The sequence below is a fragment of the Urocampus carinirostris genome, chromosome 9 (assembly GCF_059441175.1).
Source record: "Urocampus carinirostris isolate Australia breed hairy pipefish chromosome 9, RoL_Ucar_1.0, whole genome shotgun sequence".
NCBI lineage: Eukaryota > Metazoa > Chordata > Actinopteri > Syngnathiformes > Syngnathidae > Urocampus > Urocampus carinirostris.
Window position 1 is genome coordinate 4,160,610 of NC_142357.1, and position 16,346 is coordinate 4,176,955.

At 42.5% G+C, this 16,346-nt stretch overlaps 1 protein-coding gene and 1 long non-coding RNA gene across 2 annotated transcripts; both read left to right on the forward strand.

Annotated features, from left to right (window-relative positions):
• Window positions 1–1,021: 1,021 nt before the first annotated feature.
• LOC148359138 (uncharacterized) lies at window positions 1,022–15,264 on the forward strand. The gene is made up of 6 exons (XM_088344323.1): window positions 1,022–1,096; window positions 3,224–3,478; window positions 3,534–3,901; window positions 5,344–5,401; window positions 13,526–13,651; window positions 15,148–15,264. The coding sequence occupies exons 1-6, from the start codon at window positions 1,022–1,024 to the stop codon at window positions 15,262–15,264; spliced, it is 999 nt and encodes a 332-aa protein (XP_088200449.1).
• A 316-nt stretch (window positions 15,265–15,580) lies between these two features.
• Window positions 15,581–16,083, forward strand: LOC148359139 (uncharacterized). The gene is made up of 3 exons (XR_015851314.1): window positions 15,581–15,682; window positions 15,760–15,832; window positions 15,961–16,083. It is a non-coding gene; the product is annotated as an uncharacterized LOC148359139 (long non-coding RNA).
• Window positions 16,084–16,346: the final 263 nt, after the last annotated feature.

Below are 16,346 nucleotides of genomic sequence, written 5' to 3' on the forward strand. Positions count from 1 at the left end.
AGCTATTGCTAAAATGCACAAGGATGAATAGAAACTACAGAAACTCAACGCATCATTTTTACCCAGCTATTTTTAAGGTTTTTGGTTACCCGTAGCAGTAAGATGCCAGACAACTATTTTGTTTCCCTTTAGATGAGGCTCGACTGTAAAATAAACTTCTCAAACTACTAGTATTTTGAAGAATGTACGTGTATTTGACAGTTCATATATTTTCGCTTATTATTTAAATAAACATTGCTTACTTTTTAATGAACGAAAGGTTTTTAACCAATAGGAGGCTCTATATAATTCATACTGTCCCTTTGAGTCTTATTTTTTCCGTAATATTATTTTTCAATTTATATATTATTGATTGCTTTTCTTGTCAATTCATGTTTTTTTATAGATATGATTTTGGGTTGAAAAATAAAACAAAGCAACTAGAAGCATTGGAATATTTTTCAACACTTTTTTGGGTGGAAAACCTGATGCGGAGACCTCTGAACTAAATTTCTGGGTGTTAAAAAATACTTAGATTTATGACAAAGGTTGCTATGTCTTTCCTATGTTACTACAACATATTTACGAAATAACTCACTACTCAGAGACAGTGACGAGCATCATTCACCTGTAACTGCAATAAAATATGCCAGCAGATGCCTCTTCCATTACTCTAATAAAGCACATGACACAAAAATTACAGGTGAAATATTTTAATTCATGATTATTTTTAAAATCATGTCATCAATACCTAATTTGAATGCATCTGTATTAGATGCGTTCACATAATTGAGTCTGAGATTCATTTGCACGTGCGCACTTTATGTGACACAAACATGAATCATTCTAATTAAGGCTTTTTGCAAACATAAGGTTTCTCCCCATTAATTTTGTTGTGTTTTGTGAATGTTCTTTATGTTAATTATTACTGCAACGATCACATTAAATGTTTGGCTCATCTTAAAGCCCTAAGACGGGTTTACCAGATTCCAAATGAAAGCCCAATAATCATACTGCCAGTTTTCTGTAACTCATATGACGGATGGTCTACAACCGTCCATTTCGATTAGCAGCCTATGGGCAACATGAGACCCAGAGCCAACCCGGGAGTGGCCCAGTATCTTGCTTGGATCGCCTAGGTTGAAATTCATTCAGAAAATGATTCGATTCGCAGGATTTTGTCACCCAGAATGGTACAGTGAGACTCTGATTTGAAGTTAATGAAATTATCTGCATTTATATAGCGCTTTTCAAGTCAATGACTTCCCAAAGCGCTTTACATTGTGCTTCACATTTCCCAATAGCGGCCGTGATCTGTGCAGCCATGTAAGGCGTAACCTAAATGTAACCAGAAACAAATTGTATTGTTGTATTTATGACAGCTGAAGCTTGCCTAGGTGAGCGATAACCAACGTTTTCATTTCCAGAACTTTACGTATCAAGTGTATCTCAATTAGGTAAATACTGGAGTTCTACTACATCAAGTTTAAAAGCTCTGTTGTGTATGTATGCAAATTTTAAAAGGCACTACATTTCTCAAACATTAAAAGGAAACAAAAGATCAATTTCCTTCTTATAATCTACATATTTTCTGTGCTACATTTTACAATTTTATATTTTTATTTTCCAAATATGCAATTAAATGGCTGTAGTCAAGTCATGTTTCTTTGTATATCCCTTAATCACAAAGAGTCTCAAAGGGCTGCACAGACCAAAGATTATTGCAAACCACAGACTATTACACCATCCCCTGACCCAAAACATACACGAGGGCATATAATACACAGATATTGTCAACATAAAATATAGGTTATTCATATGCTATGGAATAGAAGTGTGTTTTAAGTTTAGATTTAAACATTTCCACTGAGGTTGCTGATCGAAACTCAAGGGGAAGAGTATTCCACAGCACCGGGGCCCGAATGGAGTACCTGCGGATTTCTTCTTGGCTCTTGGGATCACTAGTAGACCAGAATTTTCAGAGCGAAGGCTCCGGACCGGAAGATAGCGGGAAATTAAATCTGAACGATATGAGGGAGCAAGTCCATGCATGACTTTGTATATTACCAACAGAACCTTAAAATCACATCTTGAGCTAACAGGGAGCCAATGCAGGTTAGCTAAAAATCGGAGTAATGTGATCAAACTTCCTTGTCTTAGTCAAAAGCCTTGCTGCAGCATTTGGTACCAGCTGAAGGCTCCTGACTTTGGACGTCGGGAGACAGGAGAGTAGTGCATTACAGTAATCGAGACGGGAGGTAACAAACGCTTGAATTACAATCCCCGCATCCGAATGAGACAGCAGAGGGCGAATTTTAGCAATGTTGCTAAGATGGAAAAAAGCAGTTCTAGTAATATTCTTGACGTGTGTTTGAAAGGATATTTATGTTTAAGTACTCATTGTGTTCTTATGTAGCGAATATGGGTGGTAAATAAATTATTCTAACAAACAATTCATTGACCAATTGAATTAAAGAGCTGAGTTTATTCTTTTCAAAACTCGTCTCGCCTTTTTGGAGCACCACATACAATTTTAGATCATTATGTCAGGAAAACGGATGAAAAACCTTGTTTAGTTATTCTGAAGGGTGGCTACACACACTTGAGGTGAATTCTTTTCACCTTTTTGATAGTTCACCATACTTTAATCAAGACACACACACTCTTGGATTTATGGACTTTTCTTTTACTAATCATCGACTGAAGAAGCTTGAATAGAACACAAAACACTAAGAAGAAAATAGAACAAAACAAAACTAGAAGTTGAAAACCCAAACTGGCACCAGAAATTCACTGACACTGTTTTATCCTACATCCGTTACTGCACGGATGAAGTCACAGTATATAAAAAAATCAAAAACTACCCAAATCAAAAACCCTGGATGTCCAGCGAGGTGCGCACCCTCCTCAAACACCGCAACACCGCCTTCAGGTCTGGAGACAAGGCTCTTTACGGGGTGGCCAGGGCTGACCTGAAGAGAGGCATCAAGAAAGCAAAAGCAGCCTACACAAGGAGGATCGAGCACTTCTTCGCTGGAAATGACCCGAGGAGGATGTGGCAGGGCCTCCAACACATCACCAACTTCAGAGGCCACAACCTGGCAACTGTTGAGGCTGAGGCTTCACTAGCTGAGGACCTTAATCAGTTCTTCGCTCGCTTTGAAGCTGGTAGGCCACAAACAGCCACATCACACCCACCAACAACCAGCAGCAACTCCCTCACATTTCAGGAGCACGAAGTTAGGTGTGCGCTGAATACCATAAACCCCAGGAAGGCAACTGGCCCGGATGGAGTACCAGGGAGGGTACTCAGGGACTGTTCCAATCCGCTGGCTGGGGTCTTCACCACCATCTTCAACCGGTCCCTGTCACAGGCGACCGTCCCACCTTGCCTCAAAACCTCCACCATCATTCCCATCCCCAAAAAGTCAGCAGTGGAAAGCCTCAACGACTACAGGCCTGTAGCTCTTACGCCTGTGGTCATGAAGTGCTTCGAGAGGTTAGTGTCCCGGCACATCAAAAACTCCCTGCCACTCACACTGGACCCCCACCAGTTTGCCTACAGGGCAAACCGCTCCACTGACGACGCCATAAACACAGCACTTCACACCGTGCTGAAACACCTGGATCACCGGGGGAGCTACGTCAGAATGCTCTTCCTGGACTTCAGCTCAGCCTTCAACACCATTATCCCGGAGATCCTGGTGGAGAAACTTGCACACCTAGGACTCTCTCCCTCCATCTGCCACTGGATAATGGACTTCCTCTCCAACCGCCCACAGTCGGTGAAACTCGGTACCCACGTCTCTCCCACCCTAACACTGAACACTGGCTCCCCCCAAGGTTGTGCACTGAGCCCCCTGCTTTTCACCCTCTACAGCTCCGACTGCTCACCGACCCACTCCACAAACAATATCATTAAGTTCGCTGACGATACCACCTTGATCGGCCTCATCTCTGAAGGGGACGAGGCGGCATACAGGGATGAGGTTGAGTCACTTTCAACGTGGTGTTCGGAAAACCACCTCATATTGAACACCACAAAAACAAATGAACTGATTCTGGATTTCAGAAGGAATGGCAGGAATCCAGCACCACTCATCATAAAAGGAGACTTTGTAGAGAGAGTCCACTCGTTCAAATTCCTGAGCGTGCACATCTCCGACGACCTCTCCTGGTCTGCAAACACCAGAGCGGTGGTAGGGAAGGCCCAGCAGCGACTGCACTTCCTGAGATTGCTCAGGAAAAATAACCTAAAACAGCAGCTGCAGGTGTCCTTCTACAAAGCCACAGTGGAGAGCATCCTAACATACTGCATCACGGTGTGGTATGCTGGGTGCACAGCAGCAGACAGGAAAAAGCTCCAGAGGATCATCAAAACAGCCCAGAGAATCGTCGGCTGCTCTCTGCCCAGTCTGGAGGACATTGCCTGCTCTCGCTACCTCAGCAGAGCAGAAAACATCATCAAGGACTTTTCTCACCCCGGCCACCATCTCTTCGACCTGCTGCCTTCCGGCAAGCGCTACAGGTCACACAAAGCAAAAACGAACAGACTCAGAGACAGTTTCTTCCCCACAGCCATTACCACCCTAAACAGACACCGCACAAAAAACTGAAAACTGTTGCAAAAAAACTACCTCACACGTATGTAAAATGGTACTCACGTACATGCTGTCTGCACTATGTTGTTCACTGCTCAAACAGACACCGCACAAAAAAAAAAAACTGAAAACTCGTGCCAACCCTACCTCATACGAATATAATGTTACTCATGTCTTGTTCTTGCACATGTCGACTGCACTACGTTTAATGCTCAAATTGCACAATGTCTGACCATTTCCTGTTTCTGCACTATGATGTCTATGTTTGCACCAATGCATATGCTGACTATTTTTGCACTATGATGACTTTGCACCAAATGCAATATTGCACAACCGTTACGATACCAACGTTATCACGACAACCCTGTATGTAACATCCCACATGCCGACATTTCTTGTGTAAATACCATGTAAATTATAACTATAGCCTTATCCCCCTTGTCTTATAACATTATCTTCTCTGTTCCTTTATCTTCTTGCTCATACCTCACTATGAATGTGTAAAACTGGAGTGTCATGCCCAATTTCGTTGTCACAATATGTTAGCCCATTTGTAACAATGACAATAAAGGTATATTCTATTCTATTCTATTCTATTCTATTTGGATAGACAACAACATTGGCTTGATTATTACGTTATTGTATTTTGATAGAGTTCCCCCTTTTACGTCACACAAATACCAATACCTAGCAACAACGAGATGTTCTGCAAAGTTCTGCGTCGATGAAGATGACGGCCCAGTCTTTATGACCTCGGCTGTAGAGCGATGAGGAATCCTGGTTGGGAAGAGGACCACAGGATCCAGGGTGTTGAAGGAGAGGTTGACTGCTGGTGGCTTGAGGCTTCTCTGATGTAGCTGGCTTTGTCCTCCCGGTTTGGCCGCTAGCTTGATCAACCTTGGCTGCTGACTTGTCAAGGTTCTCTGGATGCTTGTTGACCTGAGACTTGGTCAGGACCGGCCAGGATTTGGATCCAGTTTTTCTTGTTAGGATATGCCTTTTACCCTTGTTGCTGGCCAAATTCAGACTGCGCTTGCGAGGTGAGACAAGTAACAGCTCTTGTTCCCGGTCCCTCGGGATGGGCGGACCCCTGTGGTGGAGTTGTTATGGCGACCTTTGATGCACAAATGCAGCCATAGCCCCCCCTGCCTTTTCTTTTTGAAACAAAAAAAAACCATTTGATTGATATTGTAAGCAAACACAATGTCATCCTTCCCTTCCCTTAAAGTAAAACTTTACCTGAAATGTTTATTTCTCCTTTTTTTCCAAACTACTAAATCTTGGCAGCACTTTGTAGTGATATCATAAAAGTGGAAATTTTGTTTTGATGTTCTTAAGCAATTGATGAACTGAAGTTGAATAGTTGTTTTTTTTATGCGCAGCACTTTACTTTTTTTGTTTGTGCCACTGCCAAGTGAGGCAGTTTCTTTCTTAAAAGGTATTCTCAAACATGTTTTTAATGGGCACAGAATGTGTCGTGCAAATAATTTGCAAAATATTCCACTGGCTGGGGGACTTGAGACATTCTTTCTCATTCGCTTTCTCTCTTATTTTATTTCTCTCTTTTTATTTTCTCTTTTGGTTTTACTTTCTTTTTTTCTTTCTTTCTCTCTTACTTCTGTTCTCTCGCTCTTTTCATCTCCCTTATTCCTGTTCTCTTGCTCTTTTCATTTATTTTTTTCTTTCTCTCTTTCCTTCTCTTTAGTTGATTCACTCTCTTCCTTTCACTCTTTATATCTCTTTCCATTTCTTTCCCTTCATTTCCCTTTTTCCTTCTTTCTTTCTTTCTTTCTTTCTTTCTTTCTTTCTTTCTTTCTTTCTTTCTTTCTCTTTCTCTCTTCTTTAAACTTTCCAGTAATAACATGGTTACAACATAGTAAGTCGTACAAGATACGTTGTTATTCTAGAAATCAAAACGGATGCTCATTGCACTAATACGAAGCAAAAAGTGGCTCTCAACTTAAAAAGGTTGGAGACCCCTGAACCATTTTCCCCGTATTTTGCATGTTTAAGAATTTTGGAAAACCTTTTGAAGGTAGAGTGTGTAAAATTTCACTTTATAGTATCACTGTGTTGTGTTGTGCAACCAAAAACGTGTGCTAAAAAGCAACAGGAAGTACACAAAATACAGAGAATCAAAGGAACCAAATCGCACTATTTTATTATTTTTTGTGTTATATGGGTACTCGTAGCAGGAAAATTTTGGACAATTACATCAGATCCCTTGTTGAGGTTCAATTTCTTGTCATAGGAGTACTTTTAAAGAATGCAAGTTTATATGTTCATGTATTTTATGCAGATTGTTTAAATCTTTTTTTTTTAATGAATGACTTTCTTTTACCACTAGAATGTGCTAAATAATACACACTGCCCCTAAATGTGAAAATTAAATTTGTACTTCTTTTACATTATGTTTTTGGAAGTTTATCTGCACTCATATCTAAATACAGATTGGGTAATAGAGTTACAAGCCATTTTCATACATTTATTATCATAATATTTAATTATTTCTGAATATAATAGACTACATACCAATTTGTTTTACCCTGTTGATAAGGTATTATATAGTTTCCATGCGTGCATGTTTGAGGGTTGTCACTCCTCACATGCATAACACAATAATACACAGGAAATGACCCATGTTGAACTATCGGACCAAAAGATCACCGACTTCCTCTCATCAACTGCAAGAGAGGAAGTGGCACCTTTAACTGGCATGATGTGAAGTAAAAATGTCCTGTACAAACTGTTAGCTCACTCGTCTCTTTCGTTCTCTGGTCTTGGTAAATATTGATAAATCACTAAAAGAGATTAAGTACATAAGGTCACAAGATAAAAAATATAAAAAATAAATAAATAAATGGCGGCGCCCTCTATGGCGGCGGCTGGATCTGCTCCCGACAGTTTCTCACATTCTAGTCAAAAACCCCAATCTTCGACTCAGTTTATGAGGGCGAACAAAGACAACTCTAACTGTAGATTAATATACGATCGCAGTTTTTTGCTGGATATGCGAACATCCAGAAATCCAGCGCAAATTTCGACGATCACTCTGGAGTGTTTACTTAGCCTCGGAGTGCTACGTCAACAGAACGCAACGGCCTACAAAGCAGCGAGTAAAAGTGGCAAGCGGAAGCGCTGTGACCGGGGAAGGAAACGAGGTTGTCGGGCCGGGCTAACGGCTCGGATGAAGGCTAAACCCTTCAAAACGCCTCTACCATCCATTTTCCTATCCAACGTCCGCTCCCTGGACAACAAACTGGACCATTTACAAGTGGAATTTACATCGAACCGCGAATTGACGAACTGTTGTGCTTTAATTCTGACGGAGACATGGCTAAACTCATCTATCCCGAATGACGCTGTTAGCATTGTGGGGCTAACTGCTTTCCGCGCTGATAGAAGCGGCGAGCTCACCGGCAAAAGCAAGGGGGGCGGTCTATGCATTTATACCAACAACAACTGGTGTAAAAATGCGAAGATAATCTCGAAACACTGCTCACGAGACATTGAACTTTTGACGGTGATGGAGTTTAGCGCGACCATCATTACTGCCGTGTACGTGCCCCCCAGCGCTAATACGAAGGAGGCAATGGACGTTCTCTACCGAACTGTGAGTGAACTGCAGCATGCTTACTCCGAGTGCATTTTTATTGCGGCGGGGGACTTTAACCAGGCCAATATGAAAACAGTTCTCCCGCATTTCCATCAGCATGTAAACTTTGCTACAAGAGGTAGGAACACATTAGACCTGGCCTACACAAACATCAAAGGTGCATATAAAGCAGCCCCCCGCCCCCATCTTGGCTCATCAGATCACATTTCTATTATGCTAATTCCAGCATACAAGCCCCTGCTGACCAGAGAAAAACCTACAGTGAAGCAGGTGAGGGTGTGGTCTGAGGGGGCAATGGAGGCACTACAGGACTGCTTTGATTGCACTGATTGGGACATGTTTAAATCGGCTGCCACTTACAACAACAAAATAAATATAGATGAGTACGCCATTTCTGTGTCAGCCTACATCAGTAAATGCGCAGAAGACGTCAGCAATAACAAAACTATATGCACCCGTGCCAATCAGAAGCCCTGGATGACTGCTGAAATACGAAAACAACTAAAAGTACGGAACCTTGCCTTTAGATCTGGTGACAAGGAGGCGCTGTTATCAGCGAGGGCTAACCTGAACCGGGCTATCAGACTAGCAAAGCGAACGCAGAGTCAAAAAATCCAGGAACGTTTCCTCAGCACAACCAATACCAGGGATATGTGGAAAGGCATTCAGGCCATCACCAGTTACAAGCCAACCACCGCCCCAGTGCAGAACACTAGCATGGACTTTCTGAATGACCTCAACAAATTCTTTGGAAGGTTCGAGGCACAAAACGGCACCCCTGCAGCGAAAGCGGTTCCAAATCAGGACGAAAGAGCACTCCACCTGGACTCATCTGACGTGAGGAAGACCCTGAGAAGGGTCAACACAAGGAAGGCTCCAGGCCCGGACAACATTCCGGGGCGGGTACTTAGGGAGTGCGCCGATCAGCTGGCTTGTGTACTAACAGACATTTTCAACACCTCGCTAGACCAAGCCAAAGTACCATCATGCTTCAAATTTGCCAACATCATCCCAGTGCCAAAGAAACCCCAGATCTTATCACTCAACGATTACCGGCCCGTTGCACTGACTCCTATCATAATGAAGTGCTTTGAGAGACTGGTTAAAGAGCACATCACCTCCAGTCTCCCCTCCTCATTCGACCCCTTTCAGTTTGCCTACAGGACAAACCGCTCCACCAGGGATGCCATCTCCTCTGCGCTTCACCTGAGCCTGACACATCTAGAGGAGAAGAACACCCATGTGCGGATGCTGTTCCTGGACTTCAGTTCAGCATTCAACACCATCATCCCACAACATCTGGTAGACAAAATGAGACTCCTGGGTTTCAACACCCCCCTGCGGAACTGGCTGCTGGACTTCCTCTGTGACAGACCCCAATCAGTGCGGATAGGTCAGAACAGTTCAGATGTCATCTACCTCAGCACGGGCTCCCCCCAAGGCTGCGTCCTAAGCCCCTTGCTGTTCACCTTGATGACACACGACTGCGTCCCTAGGTCCGCCACAAACCACATCGTGAAGTATGCTGACGACACAACAGTGGTGGGCCTCATCAGGGATGACAACGACCTGGCCTACAGAGAGGAGGTGGAGCAGTTGGTGGGCTGGTGCAGGGACAACAGCCTGGTCCTGAATGTCGACAAAACTAAAGAGATCATTGTCGACTTTAGGAAAAACCAGCCCAACCATGCCCCACTTTGCATCAACAACAAGGCTGTGGAGGTTGTCAGCAGTATCAAGTTCCTAGGGGTGCACATTACAAACAAACTCACCTGGTCCGTGAACACTGCATCACTGGTTAAGAGGGCACAGCAGCGCCTGTACTTCCTGCGGAGGATGAGGAGAGCCCACCTGCCCCCACCCTCCCTCATTACATTCTACAGGGGCACCATAGAGAGTATCCTGACCAGCTGTATCTCTGTGTGGTGTGGAGGCTGCAGCGCTACCGACTGGGGTAGTGTGAGGAGGGTAACGAGGACAGCAGAGAAAATAATCGGGACTACACTTCCCTCCATTCAGGACATTGGCCAGAAGCGCTGCCTATCCCATGCTAAAAACATTACCGGGGACCCCTCTCACCCCCATCATGGACTGTTCACTCTGCTAGCCTCTGGGAAGAGGTACTGCAGTGTGCGGTGCAGGACCACCAGGCTCCGCAATAGTCTAGTCCCCCTGGCCATTAGACTGTTAAATGGTCAATCTAACATATAGTTAACTTAAATCTAAATGGCTGCTAATCTGACTTTTTGCACTACTGGCAGTTTTTTTTTATAGCTTGCCACTCCTTGCACATTGCTCTCTGCACTATTGTAATTACAGCGTTATTGTTACAGTGTTAATGTTACTGTGTACCTGACTTGTTACCTGACTGCCCATTTTGCACATCTGGTTAGCTACTCTTCTTGCACTATCGGCACTATGGTAAAATACTATACGTAGCCAAAATACAATACAACATTATTTATATCGGTACATTCAAGGAAACTGTGGGGGTCAGATGCATCGACATTTCGTTCTGTATACACGTGTACTAGAATGACAATAAAGTAGATCTGAATCTGAATCTGAATCTGAAGAAATATAAGTTTAATTTTAGCTCAAGTGATGATAGGTCTTAGAGTTTAGTAGGCACACAGAAGACGGAGAGAAGACATCAATGTATTTCGAACTTGTAAGTGTCACGTTTGGGGCGGTTGCCATGGTGCCCAGTTGGTTCCAGCCGGGTGGCGCTGGATTCTGGCGCGGTTGCCATGGCGCCCAGTTGGCCACGCCCATGAACACCGGCTGAGACGCATTGGACTGATTGCTCTTGTGAGTACTTAAGCGCGCTCCTTTGAACTCTGCTTTGCTGGATCGTTTGTTATACCTGTTAAACTTTGGTGATACTTCTGTGAGATTTCTGCAAGTTCTGTTTAATTCTGAGAAATACCTAGTCTGTAAATCTGCCCGTGTTTGATCCTGTTTTGTTTTTGGTCTGATTCGTTATGGACAATTTTTCTTTTGTTTGGATTTCTAATCCACTCCGCGACCATCGATTCCCGGATCAATTGTGCCCCCTCCTCCTCTTCCCCCAATAAATTGTGTGAGTAAGTCTACGCGAATGGGTCCTTATTTCCTGTTCCCCGCTCCGCTTCGTGTCCAAAACAAGGACACCACAACAAGGAAGACTGGACTTTGAAGAATGACTTGAACACTGAGGATATTTCCCAACGCTACAATGTTGTTGTTTTTTGTTTTTTATGTTGCATAAATTGTATGGTTTATGAAATTTGAATTCAGAGGCAAAACTCTAAATTATGACTCTTCAAAAAAGACATTCCCCTTCTCAAATCATTTAATCCCGTAAACAAAGTATTAACACTACTTACACAGCAATCTTGACATCATTTCCGGAAATTTGGTTAATCAACCATAAGTAATGATGTTTTCTATTAAAAACTCTTTAATTGTTGAGTGCTTAATTTATTGAAATTTGTTGTTTGTTTTTCATATGTCCAACTGATGTCAAGCTATGCAGTGAGCTCTTTTTCCAAACGGCTTTATATTGACATAAATGCGGATTTATCTCTCCGTTTAACGCCTGACATGCCGCCTGCCTCATGTAATTCCTTTAGCTTCATAAAAGTCTGCATGCAGTGTCCAGTAGAGAAAGAAATCTTGTGTAAAGCTTGAGGCGTGCTGCAGGGAATCACAAAAGACTGCATTGTGCTTTGGCACGCCAACAATAATACAATTAATCCAAATGGACGCCGGACTGTGTCAATTTCAGAGGCAGTGTTCATCAGGCGTAAAACATTACATACTTTGTTATTATAACAACAGTGTGTTGCAAGAGGTTGGCGTTTTGTACTTTTATATGATGTTGTCTTCCATTGCTGGTTCTGTGTTCTCTGAGGAAGTCAAGCTCTGGAAGAAAACAGTTCCTTTCCTTTTGAAATGTGAAATACTAAGCACCAGTATCTGTTGAACCAGGGAACTCACAACTAAAAGGGAAATGAAAGTCTTGTCTTGAAAATGGGATTTTTTATTTTTTTAAACAATTAAAAGGCATCACACTCGATAACCTCATGCCAAAATGGCACAACTGTTTTGTTTTGTTTTGTTTTGTTTTTTTCTCAAATGTTTGTTTTATGCGTGGGAGGTAGGAAACCCGTTATTTGTTATTTATATTTTTATTAACTTTTTGGTGTTTGAATTCTTAATCCCTGTTGGCATGCGATAACTGTCAATTACTTACATACCCAGGATGTGATAATGGCCGTAGCGATGTACTGTGGTAGCATTATCATTTCCCTCTCGGCCAGGGATCTCCAATGTGGTGCACCCTGAGGACAGCCAACGTGCACGCAGACCTGAAAATAGCTCACCAGTGCTGGGCTGTTGTGATTTTTTAGTAAAATACGTTGTTAGTGGTTGACTTTGTCTATTTAACCCTATGCCCAATGATTAAGATAGTAATAATATAGTAACAACATAGTAATAACAGGATAAGTTGTTATTTTAGAAATGGATGTAAAGTTATTGCAAAGAGACGCTCTCAGCTTGAAAATGGTTGGAGACCCCTGCTCTAGTTCTGGGGATCAATAAGCAGTAAAACAATGTAGTGTTATTTTCATTATTGTACAAACTCTGTACAAATGTCTCTAATGCCCAATACTGCATACATAAGACTATGGATCAAGACAACCCCCTACACCCTCACAGTTCAGATTCAGATTCAGATATACTTTATTGTCATTCTTGTACACGTGTATACAGAACGAAATGTCGATACATCTGACCCGAGTTTCCTTGAATGTACAGATATAAATAAATGTTGTAATGAGTCAAAGTATTGAAGTACTAATAATATGCTAAATAATTATAGCTATGTATAGTATTATACAGTAGTGCAAAGAGTGCAAGAGGAGAAGCTTACCAGATGTGCAAAATGGACAGTAAACAAGTCACTATCCAATAACACTGGAGTACGATAGTGCAGAGGAGAACAGATGTGCAAAGGAGTGGCTAGGTATAAGAGAACTGCCAGTAGTGCAAAATAAACAAAACAAACAGATGTAAACATTAACAGCTGTGTAGGCTTACTGTGTGTGTGATTGAGTCTAATGGCCAGGGGGACAAAGCTGTTGCAGAACCTGGTGGTCCTGCACCGCACACTGCAGTACCTCTTCCCAGAGGCTAGCAGAGTGAACAGTCCATGATGGGGGTGAGAGGGGTCCCTATTGATGTTCTTGGCTCGGGATAGGCAGCGCTTCTAGCCAATGTCCTAAATGGAGGGGAGAGAAGTCCCAATGATTTTCTCTGCTGTCCTCATCACCCTCCTCACAAGGAGCAAGAATTCTTCTTTGAACTTGATGCTGCTGAACACCTTCAGACTTTTATCGCCAACTGCGACCGCAGGACTGAGCTAGCCAAGAAGCGATTAGCAGAGACTCAAGAGGAAATCAGTGCTGAAGTAATATTATTTAGGGGTAAATCCGTGTATTTGAAAGTGGAAATATACTCGTTCCACGGAATAAAAGTGACTTTTTAGCCGAGTTGAGGAAGGTGAAGTGCCTGTTTGAGAAGTGGCGAAGTCACCGGGTCGTGTGGCGGAATGATGGAGCAGTGACTGCTGGTCAACGCGGGGAAGGGGAGGTTTAGCTTTGGTTTAAGCGCACTAAATCGACAATTGAAAGAAATCACAAGTTCTTTTGGAACGTTGTGGAAATCTATCGCCCGTCGGTTAAAAAGTGGTCAATTTAAGCTTCCTGAAACGTCCCTATCTTCCGTCTTTCGACTTATGCAGCTGCGCGCACTGTCTCCGCGAGACGTAGTATGACATAGTGACATAGTATCTGTGTATTTATGTGATAATGGCTGTACTGACATATTGTGGGCCATTATCACATATGATAACCTTTTGAAATCAATTTTTTTTCTTAATGGTTCCTACAAATTCATCAGAGGTTGGTAGGGCCATTATCAAATGAGAAAACTTTAAATAGTAATAATAATAAGTAAAAGTGATTGGCTGGCAACCAGTTCAGGGTGTCCCCTGCCCACTGCCCGACGATAGCTGGGATGGGCTCCAGCACCCCCGCGACCCTACTGAGGATAAGCGGTGCAGATAATGGATGGATGGAATACGTAAAAGTAATAACAAGTGCAAATTTTGTTTTAAAAATGGAAATGTTTTTTGCCTTTTTATTTAAAATCAATCATTGTTAGTGATCCCTTTTTCACAGGCGGTTAAACAGATTCGGTGTATGATTGTAATTACTATTACTATGTTTATTAGCGGGGCAGCACGGCGGAGCAATGGTTAGCGCATGTGCGGCACAGTTCATGTCTTGGGAACCTCCTGCGTGGGTTCAAATCCAGCTCCAGACTTCCTGTGCAGAGTTTGTATGTTCTCCCCGTGTTTGCGTGGGGTTCCTCCGGGGACTCTGGTTTGCTCCCACATTCCAAAAACATGCATTTCAGGTGAATTGTGAAATTGTCCTTAGGTGTGAATGAGCGAGTGAGTTGTCTGTCCCTGTGTGCCCTGCGATTGGCTGGCAGCCAGTTCAGGGTGTCCCCTGCCCACTGCCCGATGATTGCTGGGATGAGCTCCAGCACCCCGCGACCCTACTGAGGATAAGCGGTGTGGCTAATGAAATGAGATGAGATGTTTATTAGCACAGGAGAAAATTGCACCTACTCTTATGATATTTTACACGAGTGTTGTTATACTGACACAACTTATTATGACTCCTGCAAAGTCACTTCAAAGTGATCATGAGATCTTTGAATGAAAAGCTTGAAGGTCACAATAATCATTAAGGCAAGTTACTTGCCCTTTGTCTGTTTGAATAGCCTTTATATGATAACACACTGGTATTTGCTTAATGCTGAAAAAGAAGATCTGACTGGACATTTGCAAAGGTCAAACATTCACATGCTTAGATTTTAAATAATTTCTCCTTGCAGGTTGTAAGGGTGAGCAAAAGGGAGCACAGGGGCAGGATTCCTAGCACCAGCCCTAACTGGTTTTTACTTGTTCCAATCCGGGAGATCACCTCCTACAATACAATCAAGCACCCCTAAGACCAATCTCACATGTTAAGGAGAGGAGCCTTTGTTCAAAAGTAAATTCTCAGATTCAGTTAGAGGATTGTTGTTTTGGCCCTTGCTGTTGAAAAGCAAATCTACAAGGTACGGCCAGCAGGGTGTCAGGGTCTAGTGGGTCTAATTACTTTGTAATTGGGACAGGTGAGTCCAATCACCTTACACCTAATCCTTTTTAGGCTCACCCTTCATAAGAACATTTTTTCTAGTCCATCTTCCTGTCCGAGGTTTGTTTTTTGATTCAGCTTTAAAATTGTTTTTGACCATTGGTTTATTACTTTATGCACATTTTTGATCAGATGAGGATGTTTCTCTTCCTACTGGTAACCATCAAAACCAGTGGTATCTGTTTCATGAGGGGGAGCACACCCCAACTCAAAAAAAACTGTTTGGATAGGTATGGATGCCACCAGGGTGTACTTGCCCAATAAACACTACATGATCGACAACGAACTTACTCTTCATCCCTTTCAGTCGTTTGTCAACAGTGCAGAACGCTGTCCAGAGTTGCGTCCTCGTTGGTGCCCCGATGACCCACGCGTGAAAGGTAATGCAAGGTGAATTTCAAAACCTTGTAACAGCTAAATCACGATGCAAAAACAAAAGATTTCAATCGTGATATTTTGCTCAACGTTTAGTTGAACTCGTGACATGCTTAATTTACTTTCTGATTAGATTCCGCCCTATGGTACGGCACCTGGTTCTGATGCATGCTATCATCTAGATAGAACCTGATGCATCAGCTTTCATTTGCTGTCAACTGGACTATTTGCATGATTTTTGTTATTACTTATATTTAATGGTGATGTTGACTGTGTATTATCTCTTGATGCCTGTATAACACCCATTGCACCCTGGTGATCTTGGAAATTAGATTACTCTACCTCATGTGTGAATCCCTTCTAAAAGTACGTAATTTTCCTCATGCTGGTGTTTTTTTTTTGCCCTCATGTAAAATTGAATTGTCATTAATAACAGCCAAGTGAACATTGGTGAAAAAAGTCCTTCGTAATGATAATGGCTCTGTTATGGTATTACAAACCGGCAATGTCCTCCAGGCT

Coding starts and splice junctions, on each gene's coding strand:
- LOC148359138 (XM_088344323.1), top strand. CDS start 1,022: ATGGTCTACAACCGTCCATTTCGATTAGCAGCCTATGGGCAACATGAG. Junction 3,479..3,533: donor GTCATGAAGTGCTTCGAGAG/GTTAGTGTCCCG, acceptor GACCCCCACCAG/TTTGCCTACAGGGCAAACCG. Junction 13,652..15,147: donor AAGAGGAAATCAGTGCTGAA/GTAATATTATTT, acceptor TTCTCCTTGCAG/GTTGTAAGGGTGAGCAAAAG.